The following is a 19,798-nucleotide window of genomic DNA, read 5'->3' on the forward strand; positions in this document are numbered from 1 at the left end:
TTAGTTATTTTTTGAAGCCAGGGAGGGTTCAGGCAATGATCTGCAAAATTGCTAAAGAAAGTCCAGGAATCATTTTTAAAACAGTAGAAAAATGAAGGAATCATGCATGTATATATTAGGTTGCCTTAAATCAAACTCTAGCTGAAGCTGTGACACATGCTGTTCATGAAAGACTTAATACAGTTCTTCTAATCGGATGAATTGTCTTGTTGTGCAAAAACTGTTATTACACTGTGTGTGAAACCAACCGTGCTGCAGGGGGAAAAATTAAATCGCCTGACTGAGAGGTCACTTGTGAATAGTAACACAAGATCTATTACCGTTATTAGAGACTCTGGAGGACATTCACCCTTTTATGGTCTTTCAACTGCTGGAATGAAATATTTTAGTGGTAAATGACACCCTTCTGGGAAATCCTCCTGAAGATTCATTCTTTGCTGTTTGTACATAGAAAAAAAAAATGAGGGACACAGGGGAAAAAATCACATAATTCCTTTCAGATCAGTTAAAAAATTTACCTAATTTGATTTGGTATGATAACAGTTGCCTTTAAAATGTTCCTCATTACACCATTCTTAATCTGTGTCTATGAGGACCACACTTTGTCTTTCGTAGCAAGTCATGCACATTCTGTGATCATTTCCATAAGGAAATTTGTGATAGCAAGAAAGCTCAGACACCAGGGTGGATGTGGTTTATATTAAAATCTGGATTAAACACTTTGAGATACATGAAGTGAAAAGTCTATCAGCTTTTTTTGTTTATTTTCTTTTAAGGGTCTTTGAGTATGTATAAGGAGGATTATGTGAGTATATATTTTAGTTCTGCATGGCAACCATGCTGAATGGTAAATATTTTAAGAAATATTTTGGAAGTGAATGAATAGCTATTGATCTGAGGGGAAGCTTTATAACACAGTTATGCAGGTGGGAACCAGAGTTTTTATATTCATTATAAACTGTCAGTTTATTTGTTGTAGTTTATTCCCACTCTGGATTTTTTTTTTTTTTTTTTTTTTGCCTTTTTTGCTATTTTGCTTATATGGTTGAGAATAGTTTTTGTGGGAACAAGGAAGAAATAAAGTAGTTAGCAATATCATTACAAATAATTTGGGTAAATTTTTTTGTTAATTTTGATGTCATACTGACTTTTTCCTCTTCCTATTATTTGATTTCAGCATCTTTCCCCCCATTTTTCTAAAGCTTTCTTTGTTACCCCAAAGATATGGAACTGTTAGGGTGATGTGAATGGGCATATAAATTCTGTTGGATTTCTCAGTGCCTGCTTTTGTTACAGGTATTTTGATGGGTTCATTAAAACATATTTGTTGAAATGGGGTTGGGAAGAAGAAGGAATAGAGGAAAGGGAACACATTGTCTGTAGGAATAATACATAGATATTTAGGCTTCACCTGGAAATAAAAATAATTTTGTAAAATGGGAGATAGAAACCCTTTGTCAGGTTGCTAATGAGAGGCTTGACCTAGCTGCTGCTGCAGCAGCATCTTTGGGGATGATGAGAGATGCAAAATGCACTGTTGCTAGGCAACTCTCTTGGCTGCCTTTGGAGCAGGTTCATATGTGCTAAGAGCTAATGAATCCTCATGTCTGCTCTTTGAAACTGTTCAAAAGCCAATGAAGACATACCCAGACATTTAGCATTTACAAGTACCTGGACCATTCTTGCCATGTCATTTACTCATTAAAAATTAAGTTGACCATTTAGTGTGTATTGAGTATTGCTTTATTTTTCAAGATGGACCGAGGTTTGAGCCCTAATAAATATGTTTTCAAGAATGAGCCAATAAAGATAACTTAACTCTGGTTGGTGCTATTTAAATTATTCTATATGAATGCTTATTTTAAATCTGAATGCCTTTTTTTTTTTCTTTCTCCAAAAGTGGTAAGTTGAAGCCTGCCTCTTCAGGCCTCTTAGAAAATTTTAAATTATATCATCTGCATGCCTTGTTCAGCCCAAGGCCATTAATTCTGAAGATGCTAGGAATCTGGAACCCAGAATTAATTTTGTAGGTGGGCTAAAACTCTCCACTGTAGCTCCCCGCCCCCGAAATCCTAGGCGGTCATAAGACAAGCCACAGAACACGAATTAAAGCCTGATAAGGGGCATTCCCTGGATCAAATAATGAATCTAAGTACTTGTAAGATACCACCCAACCTCTAATAATACCTTTCTCTCAGGGGTGTTGTGAGGATTAAAAGATCCTATACATGAAAAAAAATATTACAGGGGTAATCACTTTGTGGTTCTCCCTGTGTACATGTTAATAAATTTGTATGCCTTTTCTCTTATTTAAAAAAAAATTGTAAAGTGCTACACATGCTAGCTTTTTACATTGAATTCCAACTAATTGTCTAGATTCAACAAGAATTTTGTGTCACTGGATTATTAGCTAATAGTTAGGTTTGTAAATATTTTGGTAGCATATGGAATAATTGTAGTGGGACTTACTTGTAACAGGATTTAGCCTATACATGTTTCTTTTTTGGTTGCATTAATCTGTGATTTCTTTTAGTGTCACAGTACCTAGTATGACACCATGCAATAGAAGGCATTCAATAAAGATTGTTTGAAGGAAGTTGTTTGAATCTCCTGTATAGACTATCTAAATTGAATTGTTTAATTTCTTGTGATATTTCAAAATATATTAGAGATTCTGTTATAATTCTACATGTCTGTTATCTCTTCTCTAAAATTAAAATCATAAAAGCATCTACCTCATTGAATGCATCATGTGGATTAAATGAGATAATCCAGGGTACGGTACCCAATTTATAATCAGTGCTTAATAAGTTATTAAAATTACAGTTAATTTTTATAATGCTTTTTATTTGTTTCACAATTTTTTCTTTAATTTCAGAATATTACAGAGGTACAAATGTTTGGGTTAGATGGATTGTTTTTATACTGCTTGAGTCAAAGTTATAAGTGTGTCCATCACCCAGGTAGCGTACATTGTACCCATTAGGTATGATTTCACCCATCCCCTCCTCCGCTCCCCACCTGCATGATTTCCATTGAGTTTTACTTCCATCTGTGCACATGAGTGCTGATTGGTTAGTTCTAATTTAATAGTATGTGTGGGTTTTTTTTTTTTCCCATTCTTGTGATACTTCACTTAAGAGGATGGTCTCCAGTTCCATCCAGATTGTTGCAAAAGGTATTAATTCATTTTTTATGGCTGAGTAGTATTCCATGGTATACATATACCACATTTTATTTTATTTTTTTTTATTTTATCTTGTTATGGGGGATACAGAATTGCAGGTTACATATGTTGCTCCTGTACCGCCTTTCCCCCCAAGTCAGAGCTCCAGGCGTGTCTGTTCCCCAGGTCGTGCGCATTGCACCCATCATGAGGTATATATCCCTCCCTTCCCCACCCCCCCTTCCCGAGTCAGCACCTTCAAGTGTTACCACTCCCCAAACGGCGCGCAATGCACTCATTGTGTAGGCATACCCCCATCCCCTCCCCCACCCCCCACCTCAGTCTGATATCCGATTGGTGTCGTTCCCAGATTTGTATTTAGGTGATGATCAGGGAAACCAATTTTCTGGTGAGTACATGTGATGCTTGTTTTTCCATTCTTGGGATACTTCACTTAATATAATGGGTTCCAGCTCTCTCCAGGAGAACCATAGAGATGTCGTATCTTCATCATTCCTTATAGCTGAGTAATATTCCATGGTATACATATACCACAGCTTACTAATCCAATCATGTATTGATGGGCATTTGGGTTGTTTCCACATCTTTGCTATTGTGAATTGTGCTGCTATAAACATCGGGTACATGTGTCTTTGTTAAAGAATGACCTTTTTTCCTTTGGCATATACCACATTTTATTAATCTACTCATGAATTGATGGTCACTTGGGTTGATTTCACCTCTTTGTGATTGTGAATTGTGCTGCAATAAACATTCTAGTGCAAGTGTCTTTTTCATAAAAATGACTTTTTTCCTTTGGGTAAATACCCAATAGTGGGACTGCTGGATGAAATGGTAGGTCTACTTTTTGTTCTTTGAGGAATCTCCATACCATTTTCCCAATAGTAGGATTGCTGGATCAAACAGTAAATCTACATTTATTTATCTGAGGAATCTCCATACTGTTTTTCATAGAGGTTGCGCTAGTTTGCAGTCCCACCAACAGTGTATAAGTATTCCTTTCTCTCCACATCCACACCAGCATCTATTGTTTTGAGATTTTTTTGATGAAAGGCATTCTCAACCAGGGTTAGGTGATATCTATCTCATTGTGGTTTCGGTTTGCCTTTCTATGATGATTAGTGATGTTGAGTATTTTTTCATATGTTTATTGGCCATCAGTCTATCTTCTTTTGAAAAGCTTCTGTTCATATCTTTTGCCCACTTTTTAATAGGGTTGTTTGATTTTTTTTCTTGCTGATTTGCTTCAGTTCTTTGTAGATTCTGGTTATTAGCCCTTTACTGGATGTATAGCATGCAAATATTTTCTCCCATTCTGTAGGTTGTCTAGTTGCTCTGTTGATTGTTTTCTTGGCTGTGCAGAAGCTTTTTAATGTAATCAAGTCCCATTTATTTATTTTTGTTGTTGCTGTGATTGCTCTTGGGTGTCTTCTTCATACATTCTTTGTCTAGGCCGATATCTAGAAGAGTTTTTCCAACATTTTCTTCTAGAATTCTATAGTTTCATGTCTTAGATTTAATTCTGTTATCCATCTTGAATTAATTTTTATGAGTGGTGAAAGATATGGATCCTCTTTCAATCTTCTACATGTGGCTATCCAATTTTCCCAGGACCATTTATTGAACAGGGCTTCTTTTCCCCAGTGTTTATTGTTGTCTGTTTTGTCAAAGATTAGTTGACTGTATGTGAATGGTTTCATATCTGGGTTCTCTGTTTTATGTTTTGTTTGGAACCAGAAAAGACCCCAAATAGCCAAAGCAACCTTAAGCAAAAGGAACAAATCTGGAGACATCACTTTAAGCTATATTACAAGGCTATAGTAACCAAAACAGCATGGTACTGGCACAGAAGTAGAGACACAGACCAATATTTCACAATTATTTATCTGCTACCTTATGTTTCAGGAGCAATGCTATGTTATTTAGCTAGACAGATGTGTTCCATGCCCATGTGGAGCTATCATCATACTTTTTTCCCCAAGTGCATGAAAAGACAGATGTTAACTGTTATCTGTGTGTGTGTGTGCCTGTTTTAAACAACATTTAGATGCAAAAAGAGGATAGAGAATAGTGCCGTTCAATAGAAGTAAATGTGAGCTATGTATGTAGGTTTATATATTTTGGTAGCCACATTTAAAAAATAATATTAAATAAAAACAAATGGATGAAATTAATTTTAATATTATGTTTTATTTAACCCAGTATATCTAAAATGTTATTTCAATATTGAATCAACTTAAATTTATTACTGCAACATTTTGTTTTTTATACTAAACCTTCCAAATCTGGTATGTATTTTACCCTTATAGCACATCTCAGTTCAGACTAAGCACATTTCAAATGCTCAGGAGCCACATGTGGCTAGTGGCAACTGTGTGGAATATCACCGAGGCACTGAATATTCCCAGTGCTCACTTCCTCAATATAAGTGTAAATATATATTTAGAAATACTCTTGTTATTGGTTATACTTGGCTGGAAATGGCTTCATGGTCTCTGCAGTGGAATAAAAACCTAAAATGGTGAATAACAATAATTCTTCAAGTGGAGTTTTCAAGGGGGTAGTAAGAGGGTGATGGAATGTCTGGCAGGTTTTTCTTTGTGGCAGAAGTAGCCAGTCTCAATACACATACTTTGTTAACCTTTTCTTCTTTTTCCAGTTATTCTTCAGTTCATCTCCTGTTTACTGAGTACTTGTTATATTTGTGGGGTCCTAGGCCAGTGCAAGAGGAGTAGGAGCAGGGTTCCCATCTGTAAGGCATTCACAGGCTAGTTCACAGGCCAGTGTGTGAGAAGTAATAGCTATGACCCAGAGAATGCTAGAATGAAGGTGTGCATGAAGTTAGAGTGACAAACGGTATTTAGAGTATTCTTTGCCTAGAACAGGGCAAACAATTACCCTGTCCTTAAACATTATTTTCCATGGTTGTAAATATTTCAGTGTATGAATGGTTGAACTGTCAGGTTAAGAAAAGGAGGAATGTATATTATGCAATGTCCACTGGACAGGAGGAAGGAAAAGATGTGTCTTGAAAAACAGGCTGATCCAGAAGCCTGGGGAGAAGCATGATTAGACTTTGTTCCCTGGCATCAATTGTCATCTTTGGGCAGGAAATCTGCCCTCAGTCTCATTCCTCCATTGAGTCTTTGCTGGGCTCTGTGGCTGACTTACCTACTTCCTACTCTTCGGCCTACTAGTACTATGTCTTCTGGTCATTTACCATCCAGTCTGCACGACTGCTTGCCAGGGAAAATACTCAATTCTCAACAAGCTGTGGAAAATGCCTCTTGTGATTCCATCGCCGCTTGCTCTCCAGGCTTCTTTGCTGCTGGCATAAACAAGCTACTGTTAAAATGGCAAAGCTGTGTCACTAGTTTAGACACATACTTTGATTAATTGTGCTGCTTTTTGTTGAAATATAATAAACTTCTGATTCAAAATTGTACATTTCATATCTGTTGACCATAATACTTTGTGCTTCTGAGAGTTTGACTACTTCAGATACTTCATACAAATGGAATTATGCAGTATTTGTCCTTCTGTGAGTGGGTTATTTCACTTAGCAAGGTTCATCTAAGTTGTAGCATATGACAGGATTCCCTTCTTTTTAAAAGCTGAATAATATACCATGGTCTGCCTCTATTATACTGTGTTTATTCATTCATCAATGGACATTTAGGTTGTTTCCATTTCTTGACTAATGTGAATAATGCTGCAATAAATGTGGCAGTGCAAGTGTCTCCTGAAGGTCCTGATTTCAGTTATTTTAGATAAATACTCACAACTGGGATTGCTGGACCATATAGTAGTTTTATTTTTACTTTTTCAAGGAACCTCCATATTGTTTTCCATAATGGCCATGCTATTTTACAAGTGCACAAGGGTTCCAATCTTTCTATAATATATCGACACTTCTTATTTTCTGTTTTTTTGGTAATGGCTTCCTACCAGGTGTGAGGTTATATCTCATTATGATTTTGATTTGTGTTTCTCTGATGATTAGTGATGATGAAAAGATTAGCATCTTATCATATACCTATTGGCCATTTGTGTGTCTTTTTTTGAGAAATGTCTATTCAAGTCCTTTGCCCCTGTTTAAATTGGGTTATTTGTTGTTGTTATTGAGATGTAGGAATTCCTTACAGATTTTGGGTATTAACCCATTATCAGATAAATAGTTTGCAAATGTTTTTTCCAATTCTGTAGGTTGCCTTTTCACTCTGTTGATTGTTTCCTTTGCTGCAGAGAAGCTTTTTAGTTTGATGTAATCTGCTTGTCAATTTTTGTCCTTGTCGCCTTTGCTTTTGGTGACATGTCCAAGAAACCATTGTCAAGACCAGTGTTATGCAGCTTTTCCCCTGTGTTTTTTTCTAGGAGTTTTATAATTTCAGGTCTTATGTTTAAGCCTTCAATCCATTTTGAGTTGATTTTTGTGTATTTTTTAAGATAAGGATCCAATTTCATTGTTTTGCATGTGGATGTCCAATTTTCCCAGCAGCATTTGTTGACGAGACTATCCTTTCCCTATTGTGTAGTGTTGGTGGTACCCTTGTCCAAGATTATTTGACCATAAATACAGGGGTTTATTCTTGGGCTATTTTGTTCCATTGGTCTACATTTCTGTCCTTATGCTGATACCATACTGTTTTTATTACTGTATTATTGTAATATGTTTTGAAGTCAGGAAGTGTGAGGCCTCCAGCCTTGTTCTTTTTTTATCAAGATTGTTTTGCCTATTCAGCATCCTTTGTGGTTCCATATGAATTTTAGATTTTTTTTTAAGTTTCTGGAACAAAATGCCATTGAGATTTTGATAGGGATTGCTTTGAATGTATAGATTGCTTTAGGTAGTATGGGCATTTTAACAATATTAAGTCTTCCAATCCATGAACAGGGGCTATCTTTCCATTTGTTTGTATCTTCCTTAATTTCTTTCCTTCTTTAATCTTCTACAAAAACTTTCAGAAAGTTTTGTAGTATTCACTGTACAAGTCTTTCACTTCGTTAATTAAGTTTATTCCCAATTATTTTATTGTTTTTGATGCTATTATAAATGGGATTGTTTTAAAAATTTTTTTGATTATTTGTTTTTAATGTATAAAAACACAACTTATTTTTGTCTGTTGCTTCTGTATCCTACAGCTTTGCTGACTTTATCAGTTATGACAACTTTTTATTGGAATCTTTAGGGTTTTCTACAAAGATCATGTCATCTGCAAACACATAATTTTACTTCTTTCTTTCTGATTTGGATGCATTTCATTTCTTGCTTAATTTCTCTGACTAGGACTTCCAGTATTATATTGAGTAGACGTGATGAGAGTGAATATCCTTGCCTTGTTCCTGACCTTAGAGGAAAAGCTTTTGATATTTCATCATTGAGTATGTTAGCTGTAGGGTTTTTATATATGGCCTTTATGTTGAGTTAATTTCCTTCTATTTCTGGTTTGTTCAGTGTTTCTTATTATGAAAGGGCATTCAATTTGGTGAAATGCCTTTTCTGCATTTGTTGAGATAGTCATTAGATTTTTATCCTTTGTGTTGTTAAGGTAGTCTATCACATTGTTTGATTTTCGTATGCTGAACCATCCTTGCATCCCATGGATGAATCTCACTTGGTCACATGTATGATCCTTTTAATGTGCTGTTGAATTCAGTTTGCTAGTATTTTGTTGAGGATTTCTGTGTCTGTATTCATGAGGAATATTGGCCTGTAGCTTTCTTTCTTCTAATGTCTTTGTCTGGCTTTGATATCAGGGTAATGTTGGCCTCATAAAATGAGTTTGGAAGTAAGTATTCCCTTTTCTTCAGTTTTTTTTTTTTTTAAGAGTTTGAGAAGGATTGTTCCTGGGCTTTCCCTTGTTGGGAGGTTTTTGATTAATGATTCATTCTCTTTACTAGTTATAGGTTCATTCAGATTTTCTATTTCATCATAAATCAGTCTTCATAGGTTGTATCTTTCTTGGAATTTATTCATTTCTTCTAGATTATCCAGTTTGTTGATAAATATTCATGGTAGTCTCTTATAATCACTTTAATTTTCTATGACTTGTGATGTTTTCTCTTTCATTTCTGATTTTGTCTTCTGTTTTTTTGCTTAGTCTAGCTGGCCGTTTGTCAATTTTGTTGATCTTTTCAAAAAACTCAGTTTGTTTCCTTCTGCTAACTTTGTTCTTGTCCTACTTTCTTGAGGTGTAAAGTTAGGTTATTTGAGATTTTTATTTTTTTTGAAGTAGGCATTTACTACTATAAAAATCTCCCTTAGCACTGCTTTTGCTGCATTCCACAAGTTTTGATATGTTGTATTTTTGTTTGTCTCAATAAATTTTCTATTTTCCCTTTTGATTTCTTCATTTGACAATTGGTTGTTCAATTAATTTCATTTATAGATATTTGTGAATTTTGTAGTTTTCCTTTTGTTATTGATTTCTACCTTCATTCTATTGTGGTTGGAAAGAATACTTGATATGATTTCAGCCTTCTTAAATTTGTTAAGACTTACTTTGTGATCTAACATGAAATCTCTCTTGGAGAATGTTTCATGTGTGATTGAGAAGAACATTCTGCTGCTCTTGGGAGGAATGTTCTGTATGGACCATTTGGTCTATAGTGTTGTTCAAGTCCTTTGTTTTCTTATTAATCTTTTTTTCTGGATATTCTATTCATTATTAAAGGTGGGATATTGAAATCATCTACTATTTTTGTATTGCTGTCTATTTCCCCTTTTGGTTCTGTCAGTGTTTGCTTCATATATTTGTGTGCTGTGATGTTTGGTACATATATATGTTTATAATTGTTGTATCTTCCTGACAAATTGGCCCATTTATTGTTACATAATGTCCTTCTTTGTCTTTTGTGATGGTTTTTGACTTAACATCTATTTTGTCTGATACAAGTATGGGCACTCCTGCTCTCTTTTGGTTACCATTTATATCTAATATCCTTTCACTTTCAGCCTATGTGTGTCCTTAAATCTAAAGTGAGTCTTTTATAGACAGTATATAGGTTTGTTTGTTTTTTCTTTCTTTTTAAAAAAAACCCATTCAGCCACTCTGTGTCTTCTGGGAAGTTTAATCCATTTACATTTGAAGTAATTAGTGGTAAAGGAGGACTTACTGTTGCCATTTTGTTAATCGTTTTTTGTCCATCTTGCAGCTATTTTATCTCTTTTCTTCTTGTGCTGTCTTCCGTTATGTTTCATGGATTTTGTAGTGACATGCTTTGCTTCCTTATTCATTTTCTTTTGTATATTTTCTATGTGTATTTTCTTTATGGTTATCATGGGGCTTACATAAACATCCTGTAACAGTATTTTATGTTAACAACAACTTACATAAACTTCAGTCACACACATAAACTCTTTCACTTCTCCCTCCTCTTTATGTTATTGATATTACAAATTACATCTTTTTTATATTGTGCATCCATTTACATATTTTTATAGTTATGATTATTTATACTTTTTTCTTCTAACTCCTAAACCAGAATTAAAAGTGACTTATGCACCATTGTGACAGTATTACAGGACTCTGTATTTGTCTGTGTACTTAACCTTTACCAGCAAACTTGATAGTTTCACACGCATTTGTGTTGTTGTCTAGTGTCCTTTCATTTCAACTTGAGACTCTCTTTAGCATTTCTTATAAGGCAGCTTTAGTGGTGATGAACTCTCAACTTTTGTTTATCTGGGAATGTCTTTATTTCGCCTTCATTTTTGAAGGTTAGTTTTACCAGATGTATTCTTGTTTGGGAGTTGTTTTTTTTTCATTCAGCACTTTGAATATATTATCTCACTTCCTTCTGGCCTGCAAGATTTCTGCTGAGAAATTTGCTGATAGTCTTATGGGGGAGGGACCCCTAATAATCTCATGCTTCTAAATTAATTTGTTTATCAAGGACTTGAACTCTGAAAGATAGAAGAGAAAGCATTGAGTTTTATGAAGCCAAGTCTTGAGACAGTCAATTATAGGGTATTTACCAGTTTTTTGTTTTTAAATTTAAGGTAAAGTCCGAGCATTCATTCTCTTTTCTACCTCTGTAGGGTAGAAAGTTCAAGAGCAGGAGGATCAAGAGCTGATAATGACATCTCCAGGAAATATTTAATAAATACACATATGTGTTATTTCACTAGGAAAATATCAGCCTATATGGTATGAAAAAAAATATTTCCATATTCATATCTGTGTTTTCCGAGTGAAATAATCCTATTTTATTCTTTGCAGTTAATCGGGGACTTAATTTGGGCCATTATGCCTCAATGATTGTATTAAATCTGAGATTATTTACCATAAAACTTTCCCATTTTATTTCTGAACCGGCCAGAGAAAAACACACACCCTTATATGCTTTTTAAGGCTCGTAAAGGAACTGTACTCTCAGGAATAACACAGTACTTTATTTCTCTCCTGACAATAGAATTAAAATATTTGTTTAAAAAACCACATGACTAAATGCATTATTTTATAAAATGCCACTAAATGTACTGATTGCCCTTCTCAGAACTAAGAACCTGTCAGAACGTTGGTAGAAATCTTCCCAGAAGGGGATAATTCATTGAGACCAGTGCAAGCCAATCTAAGATAACGTTTTGTTTTTAATTAAAATGGGAAATAAGCCAATTCAAAAATTTGTCTCCCTTCATTTGCCCAAGGTGAGAGTGATAGAATTTCTGTTCCAATCAAGCCCTTGTACTTGTTAAAAACATCATAAATTCTGGCTGTGTGTTGTGAAGCTGTAGCCATTATATGTGTAGCTCTGCTGCCATGGTGGATCATGGTCAGGGTCATTAATGAATTAATGTTTAACTGTCACTTTTTTGGTGGTAGGGTTAAGAGGATTTTTTTTTTTAAATTGAATTAAAGTAGATGTCTTCTAGGCCTAGAAGGATCAGGCTTCCTAAGAATTGAACACATAGAGGAAATTAACAAATACAGTTGGACCTCTGTATCAGTGGGTAACACATCCACAGAGTCAACCAATCTCAGATTAAAAATATTTGAGAAAAAAAACAGTAAAAATAACAACACAAAAATAAAAAGTAATACAAATAAGAACTACAGTATAATTTACATAGGGTTTACATTAGGTATAATAATTTAGACATGATTTAAAGTATGTAGGAAGATATGTGTAGGAAATATGCAAACACTATGCCATTTTATATAAGGGAGTTGAGCATCTGAAGATTTTGGTATCCACTTATTTGGGTGTTGGTGTGTGTCCTGGAACCAATCCCCTGCAGATACCAAGGGACGACTGTATTGGACAATAAATGTTTGAAACACAGCATATGGAAAATAACTTTTTTTGGCAGTGCATTTTGTGCTATCAAATTAAGTGCCTTGTTCATATTAGGTATTTATTAAATGATTTTAAATTGAATTTTTAAAATAATTTTATTAAGATATAATTCACATACAGTTCACCCATTCAATGTGTACAATTCAATGACTTTTAGATATTTATAGAGTTTTTTAAATCAGTTCCATATATAGTGTCCCTATTCCCTCTCTCTCACTCCACTACCTAGGTGTATTGATTACATTTTTAATTTTTAGTTCTTCCAGTGATTAATCCTATAAAGTTATATACTTTGACTTCTTTCTTGCTCTTTCAACTTCAGCTAGTTTTTTTCTTTTTTTTATTTCAGCATATTATGGGGGTACAAAAGTTTAGGTTACGTATATTGCCCTTGCCCCCCCACCCCCCGCCCAGAGTCAGAGCTTCAAGCGTGTCCATCCCCTAGACGGTGCATATCGCACTCATTATGTATGTATACACCCATCCCCTACCCCCCTCCCATCTCCCCGACACCTGATTAATGTTATTCCTATGTGCTCTTAGGTGTTGATCAGTGAAACCAATTTGGTGGTGAGTACATGTGGTGCTTATTTTTCCATTCTTGGGATACTTCACTTAGTAGAATGGGTTCCAGCTCTATTCAGGAAAATACAAGAGGTGCTATATCCCCATTGTTTCTTATAGCTAAGTAGTACTCCATGGCATACATATACCACATTTTATTAATCCAGTCGTGTATTGATGGGCACTTGGGTTGTTTCCACATCTTTGCAATTGTGAATAGTGCTGCTATAAACATTTGAATGCAGAGGTCTTTTTTATAGAATGTCTTTTGTTCTTTTGGGTAGATGCCCAGTAATGGGATTGCTGGATCAAATGGTAGGTTTACTTGTATCTCTTTAAGGTATCTCCATATTGCTTTCCACAGAGTTTGCACTAGTTTAGCTAGTTTTTTTCTTAACACACACGACTACAATAATCCTCTCTCTTTACCTCCTTACATATCAGCTTTATCATCAGTTGCATATAGTCAAGATATACAACATGTACATTTCATTCTGAAAGTATTATTAAAATTTCAATGCTTCCTTTGTAAAGTTAGAAATCAAGAAACAGCATTTACAATCTGCATAACTATGTAGTTATGTTACACCCTAGCCAGGGTAACAGAGTGAGACCCTGTCGCAAAAACAAGCAAACAGAAAACAATGAGAGCATTCATTTACAAGATTTTGTGTAGATACATGTTTTCTTTTCCTTTCCGTAGATACCTAGAAATAACATTGCTAGATCATATGCTAATTCTGTGTTTAACCACTTAAGAAACTGCCAGATTGTTTTCCAAAGGGGCTGTACTACTTTACATTCCCATCAGCAGTAAATGAGGGTTCAAATTTCTTCACATCCTCAGCAACACTTGTTATTGTCTGTCTTTTTGATCGTAGCTTTCTCATTGTGTATGAAGTGGTATCTCATGTGGTTTTCATTTGTATTACGTCATGGCTAAGGATGTAGAGCATATTTTCCTGTCGGTATTGGCCATCTGTTTATCTTCTTCGGAGAAATGTGTGTTCGGATCCTTTGCCCTTTTAAAATTAGGTTGTCTTTTGATTATTGAGCCAAGAGTTTTTTTTTTTTTTTTTTTAAATATGTGTTCTAGATACAAGTCTCTTATTAGATACATGGTTTGAAAATATTTTTTCCCAATCCATAGTTGTCTCTTTACTTTCCTTATTGTGTCTTTTGAAGGACAAACATTTTTACTTTGATGAAATCTGTATTTGATACTTCTGCTTTTGGTGTCATATCTAAGATAACTTTGCCTAACCCATCACAGAAATTTACTTCTATATTTTCTTCCAGAATTTTATATTTTTAGGTCTTATATTTAGTTCTAAAATCGATTTTGAATCAACTTTTTTACAAGGATGTGAGAAGGGAGTCCAACTTCATTCTTTTGCGTGTGAATATCTAGTTGTTGAAATCCAGTACTATTTCAAGAGCTTCTTCTTTTCTCCACTGGGTTTTTTTTTTTTTTTTTTTTTTTTTGCATATTCTTTGACAATCAATTGATTATAAATGTAAGCATTCGTTTCTGGACTCTGAAATCTATTCCATTGATATATGTTTCCGGCCTTATGCCAATACAACAATGTTTTGATTATGATAGCTTTGTAGTAAATTTGGATTGGGGAGTTTGAGTCATCAAACTTTATTTTTCCTTTTTCAGATTATTTTGGCATCTAGGGTTGCATGCTTTTACATATAAGTTTTAAGATAAGCCTCATCAATTTTTGCAAAGAAGTCTGCCGGGATTTTGATAGGGAATGTGTTCAATTTTAGATCAATTTGGGAAATACTGCCATCTTAACAATATTAAGTCTTCTCTTCTATGAATGAACTGCTTTTTTTCATTTTATTGTGTTATGCATAGAAATTGAAATGGGGACCTGGAGGGAAATTTTTGTCCATTGACTGTTTTTATAGCACATGAATTTAAATTATTTCATATTGGAGTAATCTAATTGCATATTTCACTATGAGAAATATTTTATTGTTCATGTATCTTTAGGGTTGGTGGTTCACTAGAGTTGTGAACTTCTTTGAGGCAGGATATATTTTAACTACTTGTGTTGCTTAGAGTTAATGTCAAAGTTGTTTAAGGAAAATACTTTTTGATTGGGTTTGGCAGCTAATTATAAAAGATGTGGAATCTTAGTAGTATGAAATTACCTTTAGCAAGAAATATTAATTGCTATCTGACACTTTTTTCTAGGTCTTCTAATTCATTCATATCTATATTTATTTGAATAAGAAAAGAGATAAATATTACTTTATTGATTACTTTTGGAACAAGACATAATTAATATATTTTTTAAATTCCTTATAGGTGCCAAATCTCATTCCAGTTTTGATGTTCAAATTGGGAAGACCACTGGAACCTATATTATACAATGACATATTGTATACTTTACCTATGCTTGGTGTTCACAAGGTTAGTATATTAAGCAGTTTACTTGGGAGGAAAAAAAGAGAGACATTGAATTCTTTTTGGTAGTTTGAATTTTGAGCCCTAAGTTTTGCCATGATCACTACTTCCCTTGTTGGGCTATGTTTTATAGGAGGTAATATTTAAAGGCAAAACCATTTATTATAATATTTAAGAATTAATTATTTTGAATTACTTAATATTCAAGTTTGCACATTGGCCATTCCTTAAGATGAGGTCTTTATCTTGCCAGGATTGCTAGGTAACCCCTGCCAAAGCTATCTCCTATTCCCTGTGAAGATGGGTAATGTTACAGTAAGCTTCCATTTCAGTCTTTATTTTATAATAAGGGGTTTAAAAATGCTTTGGTAACCTTGAGGTTATATACATTTTTGAAACCAAAGTTTCTTTAATATTTTCTAGGTGTGCGTAGGACAGATTCTACGGGTAATCCAATTGCTTGGAACCACCCCACAGCTAAGAGCTGTCACTTTGCGCTTGTTGACATCTTTGTGGGAAAAGCAGGTAATACACTTGTAAGAGTATTAAACATGTTCCTTTCCCTGAAGAAAAATAATTATGTCATTATGCGTGACAGTACTTTGATTTAATGGTATTAGTGAGTGGCATCAATGATTATGTTGAGAAATTTTGATTTATTGAGTTGCATTTGATCTGTAATGCAGTCAGTTGTGATTGACTCTCTGAGAATAGAAAATCTTATTTTGTTATATCTGAAATTTATCTTTCCGTTTGCTTGAGAAAGTAATAGAAATATGGTTATAAGTGATTAGCGCCATTGTAATTAAGGTGAGATTTAGTCACTTCTTGTTTTATGAAATTGAATGTACATGGGTTTGTAAGAAAATCCTCAGTAATCACAACAGCATTCTTCTCTGCTGATTAGAAGAAATATATTATAATTTGCAATGCAAATGGAGGATTTGGAGGTGAAAATGCTGCATAAAAGGAGATAATGGTTATTCAACTCAAGTTGGGAAATTACCTTTTTTTGTAAAATTGCCTTTTTAGGATCGTGTCTATCCTGAACTGCAGCGTTTCATGGCCATGTCTGATGTGCCTTCTCTCTCTGTGGGCAAGGAGGTCCAATGGGAGAAACTGATTGCTAAAGCAGCATCCATCAGAGATATATGTAAGCAAAGGTAAGATGTACTTGCAGAAATGTGTATTATGCTATATTATTTTGTAGTTAATTTTTTAATTGCAAGCAAGAAGCAAAGAAAGATTGGGAGAGGATACTTGAATAAGACTAAATTATTTTTCAACTCAAGTTTTCCGATTATAACATTTAAAAATTTTTGACAATAACTTTAAGATGCCAGTATGTCTTTTCATTTCAGATTTGGTCTTATATCTAGGTTTGTATGATATTTATATCCTTTTCTGGATAATAATTTAATATTGCATTACATTACATGATGTTATGTTTTCTATTTTTCTGTATATTAATCCCTAAAAACTAAGCAGTGTACTGTAGTCATAAATTGTTCTTTCTTATATTCTTTCTATGTTATGTCTGATTCTTATAAGTAGTTTTAGTAGAGAAGGCCTTATTTGTGATTCTTGGTAGTAGTGATTCCAGATGATTTCAGATGATTCATGGTAGTGGTGATACTAACCAAGGTGGTTACAACTGTCACAATAATGATGATGATAAAAATAATAAAAATACAAATTATAAAGCAATGATCTCCTATCCTCTGCCAGGCACTGTACCAGATACATTCACTCATCCTCCTCCGCCCTCCTTTTCTCTCTAATCCGCGTATATTGTGCTGTCCCCAGAATACCTTTAACTTCATAGTTATGCAGATCTAGTCCCTGAATCATCTGGAATCATTAGGAATTATATCAAGTAAGGAAATGATAATAAGTTTTCATGTATGCTCTAAGCTTTTAGGAGAACATGAAGATATTAGAGAGTTGACTCCAAATTATGGATTAATAAATGGGCTAGAGGTGACAAGACTGAAATAACACAAGCAAAGCTCTACCTCCTCAGAAATTTTTTTCTTGAATGGGGTAAGGTAAAAATGTTCACAGAGGAAATAGATTAGATGCATTTGAAATAGTTGTAATCCTGCAGTTTCATGTGTTGATCAGGCCGCTGCACTGTAGAGTTCCTGAGAGCGTTGTTCTCGCTTCTGCCAGTGGCAACAGTGTGAATGGTACTTACTAAGTCGTGCAGTGGGTTGGCCCAGATGCTGATAACATGGATAATTCCTGTTTCAAGTAAAATCTTGGATCAAAATGTACAGGAAACTAAGCCTCAGCAGTTCTGCCTCTTTTTCTAAGCTTCTGCCTTTCAACAACACAAAAATGACCTCAGTCTATAAATTACACAGACACACACACACACACACACACACACACACGGTTACATGTGTATATATGTAACCCAAGACCTGAGAGTTAGATTTTATCAAAGTATTGGTATGGAAAATCTCAGAGACGAAAGGTTATTAGCTGACATTCTGATTTGATGTACTTAAAGCTGAGGCTCAGAAGAGGCTGAATACCAGACCAGATCAGAGTATATTGGTAAGTTATTCGGTGCTCCTTTCAGTTACTACCTCAAGATCTGTCAAATGTTTCCAGTTTTGAAAAATTATTTCCCTTTGTGCAGTTTCATCAGTTGACATTTTGTTCGAGAAAAGTATTATATCATTGAGGAGTAACAAGAAATTTAGGGACTAGATCTGCATAACTATGAAGTTAAAGGTATTCTGGGGACAGCACAATATACGCGGATTAGAGAGAAAAGGAGGGGGGAGGAGGATGAATGAATGTATCTGGTACAGTGCCTGGCAGAGGATAGGAGATCATTGCTTTATAATTTGTATTTTTATTATTTTTATCATCATCATTATTGTGACAGTTGTAACCACCTTGGTTAGTATCACCACTACCATGAATCATCTGATCTCAAATCCCTGCTTTCATAGTCAGTATAGATACCAGAGCAACTACCAGGCAGGAGTAGCTCTATCTTTACTGATAATAAGGTATGTCAGTTCTTTTCACCATTATTATAGACTTGAGTTTTTCTCAATTCAGACCATAGGATTTGTGATTGAAGGTGAATGAAATATGTTAAAAAGTGCCTTCTCTTTTGGATAATACTTCTACATAAAAATGAACATCAAGTTATAGCAGAAATGATGACGATGCAAATTTTGGAAGAAAAACATATGGCATTAGTATTTGAGGGTCAACATTTAGTGGGCAAAAAGGTGAAGAAAAACATTGATACTCTTTGTTCAAGCAAAAGACCTAGGAGTGGTAATTGCTCCTTGGCTTTAATTTTGTTTTTAAACTATTATTTCTTATAGGCCATATCAGCATGGTGCAGATATGTTGGCAGCTATTTCCCAGGTGTTGAATGAATGCACCAAGCCAGATCAAGCTACTCCCGCAGCTTTGGTATTACAAGGTCTTCATGCACTCTGCCAAGCTGAGGTAGGCATTTTTTAATTGTTTTGGATAATTTTGAAGAAAATATTTTACAAGGCAGAGTGTCTACAACGAGGTGAGATTAGATTCAAGTAACTGAAAGTCTGAATAATCATTTCCAGAGAGTTTTGTTTGGAAGAGTAAAGCAAGACCTACTTTACAGATTCTTTCTAGAAGGTCTTGAACCATCTAGTCATGTAGACATGCTCTAGAGGTTAAAGAAAACCAGATTTTAGGTTTTTCCTTGTTCTCATTTATTTTTGTTATGATAAAAGGGAATGTTATGCTTATAGGAGAACTCCTGAATATATTTACTTCTTAATTTTGTGATTAGAGAGTCTTAGAATCAGGTGAAGTGAAGAAATTGGCATAGCCCAGTGGCAGTTACATAGCCAGCAAAAAATTACTGTTGGCTTAAAGATTGATAAAGGATCTTCTTCCTAGTGATTAGATTGAGTAGGATGGGTCAACGTGAGAACTGAACATGTAAATTATTTTCTGAACTTTTGACTATTCCCAGAATTATAACACAGCAGAAAGAATCTTTACTGTTTTAGAGAAATGTGGTAATTACACCAAAAGTTATTCATTGATCTAAGCAAAGTTTTTAACCCAGTGAACATACGTATACAATTGTAGTTTTTTGGTGAATAATATTACATAGAATTCTTTTAAGGTTATGGCTAAATATGGTTGATGATGATAATCAATATAAATGATATAATAATACAAGTAATGACCATATTGAGTGTATATATGCTCATGTCCCTGATTTCAACACTTTCATGTACGTTCCTCAGTAACTGCAATACAGGGATGAACACCGTTTTACAGATGACAAAAATAGA

The 19,798-nt window shown here is 34.4% G+C and overlaps 1 protein-coding gene across 4 annotated transcripts in view; it reads left to right on the forward strand.

Annotated features, from left to right (window-relative positions):
- Window positions 1–19,798, forward strand: part of FOCAD (focadhesin) — a 267,132-nt gene that overhangs the window by 109,143 nt on the left and 138,191 nt on the right. For 3 of the 4 annotated variants that reach the window (XM_069474243.1, XM_069474245.1, XM_069474244.1), the window contains 4 exons: window positions 15,378–15,482; window positions 15,900–16,001; window positions 16,509–16,639; window positions 18,830–18,956. In XM_069474243.1, the coding sequence (XP_069330344.1) occupies window positions 15,378–15,482; window positions 15,900–16,001; window positions 16,509–16,639; window positions 18,830–18,956 (465 nt within the window). The remainder of the gene's footprint in view (window positions 1–15,377; window positions 15,483–15,899; window positions 16,002–16,508; window positions 16,640–18,829; window positions 18,957–19,798) is intronic. The other variant, XM_069474246.1, reaches the window with a different exon arrangement.

This window comes from Eulemur rufifrons, chromosome 7 (assembly GCF_041146395.1).
Source record: "Eulemur rufifrons isolate Redbay chromosome 7, OSU_ERuf_1, whole genome shotgun sequence".
Lineage (NCBI taxonomy): Eukaryota > Metazoa > Chordata > Mammalia > Primates > Lemuridae > Eulemur > Eulemur rufifrons.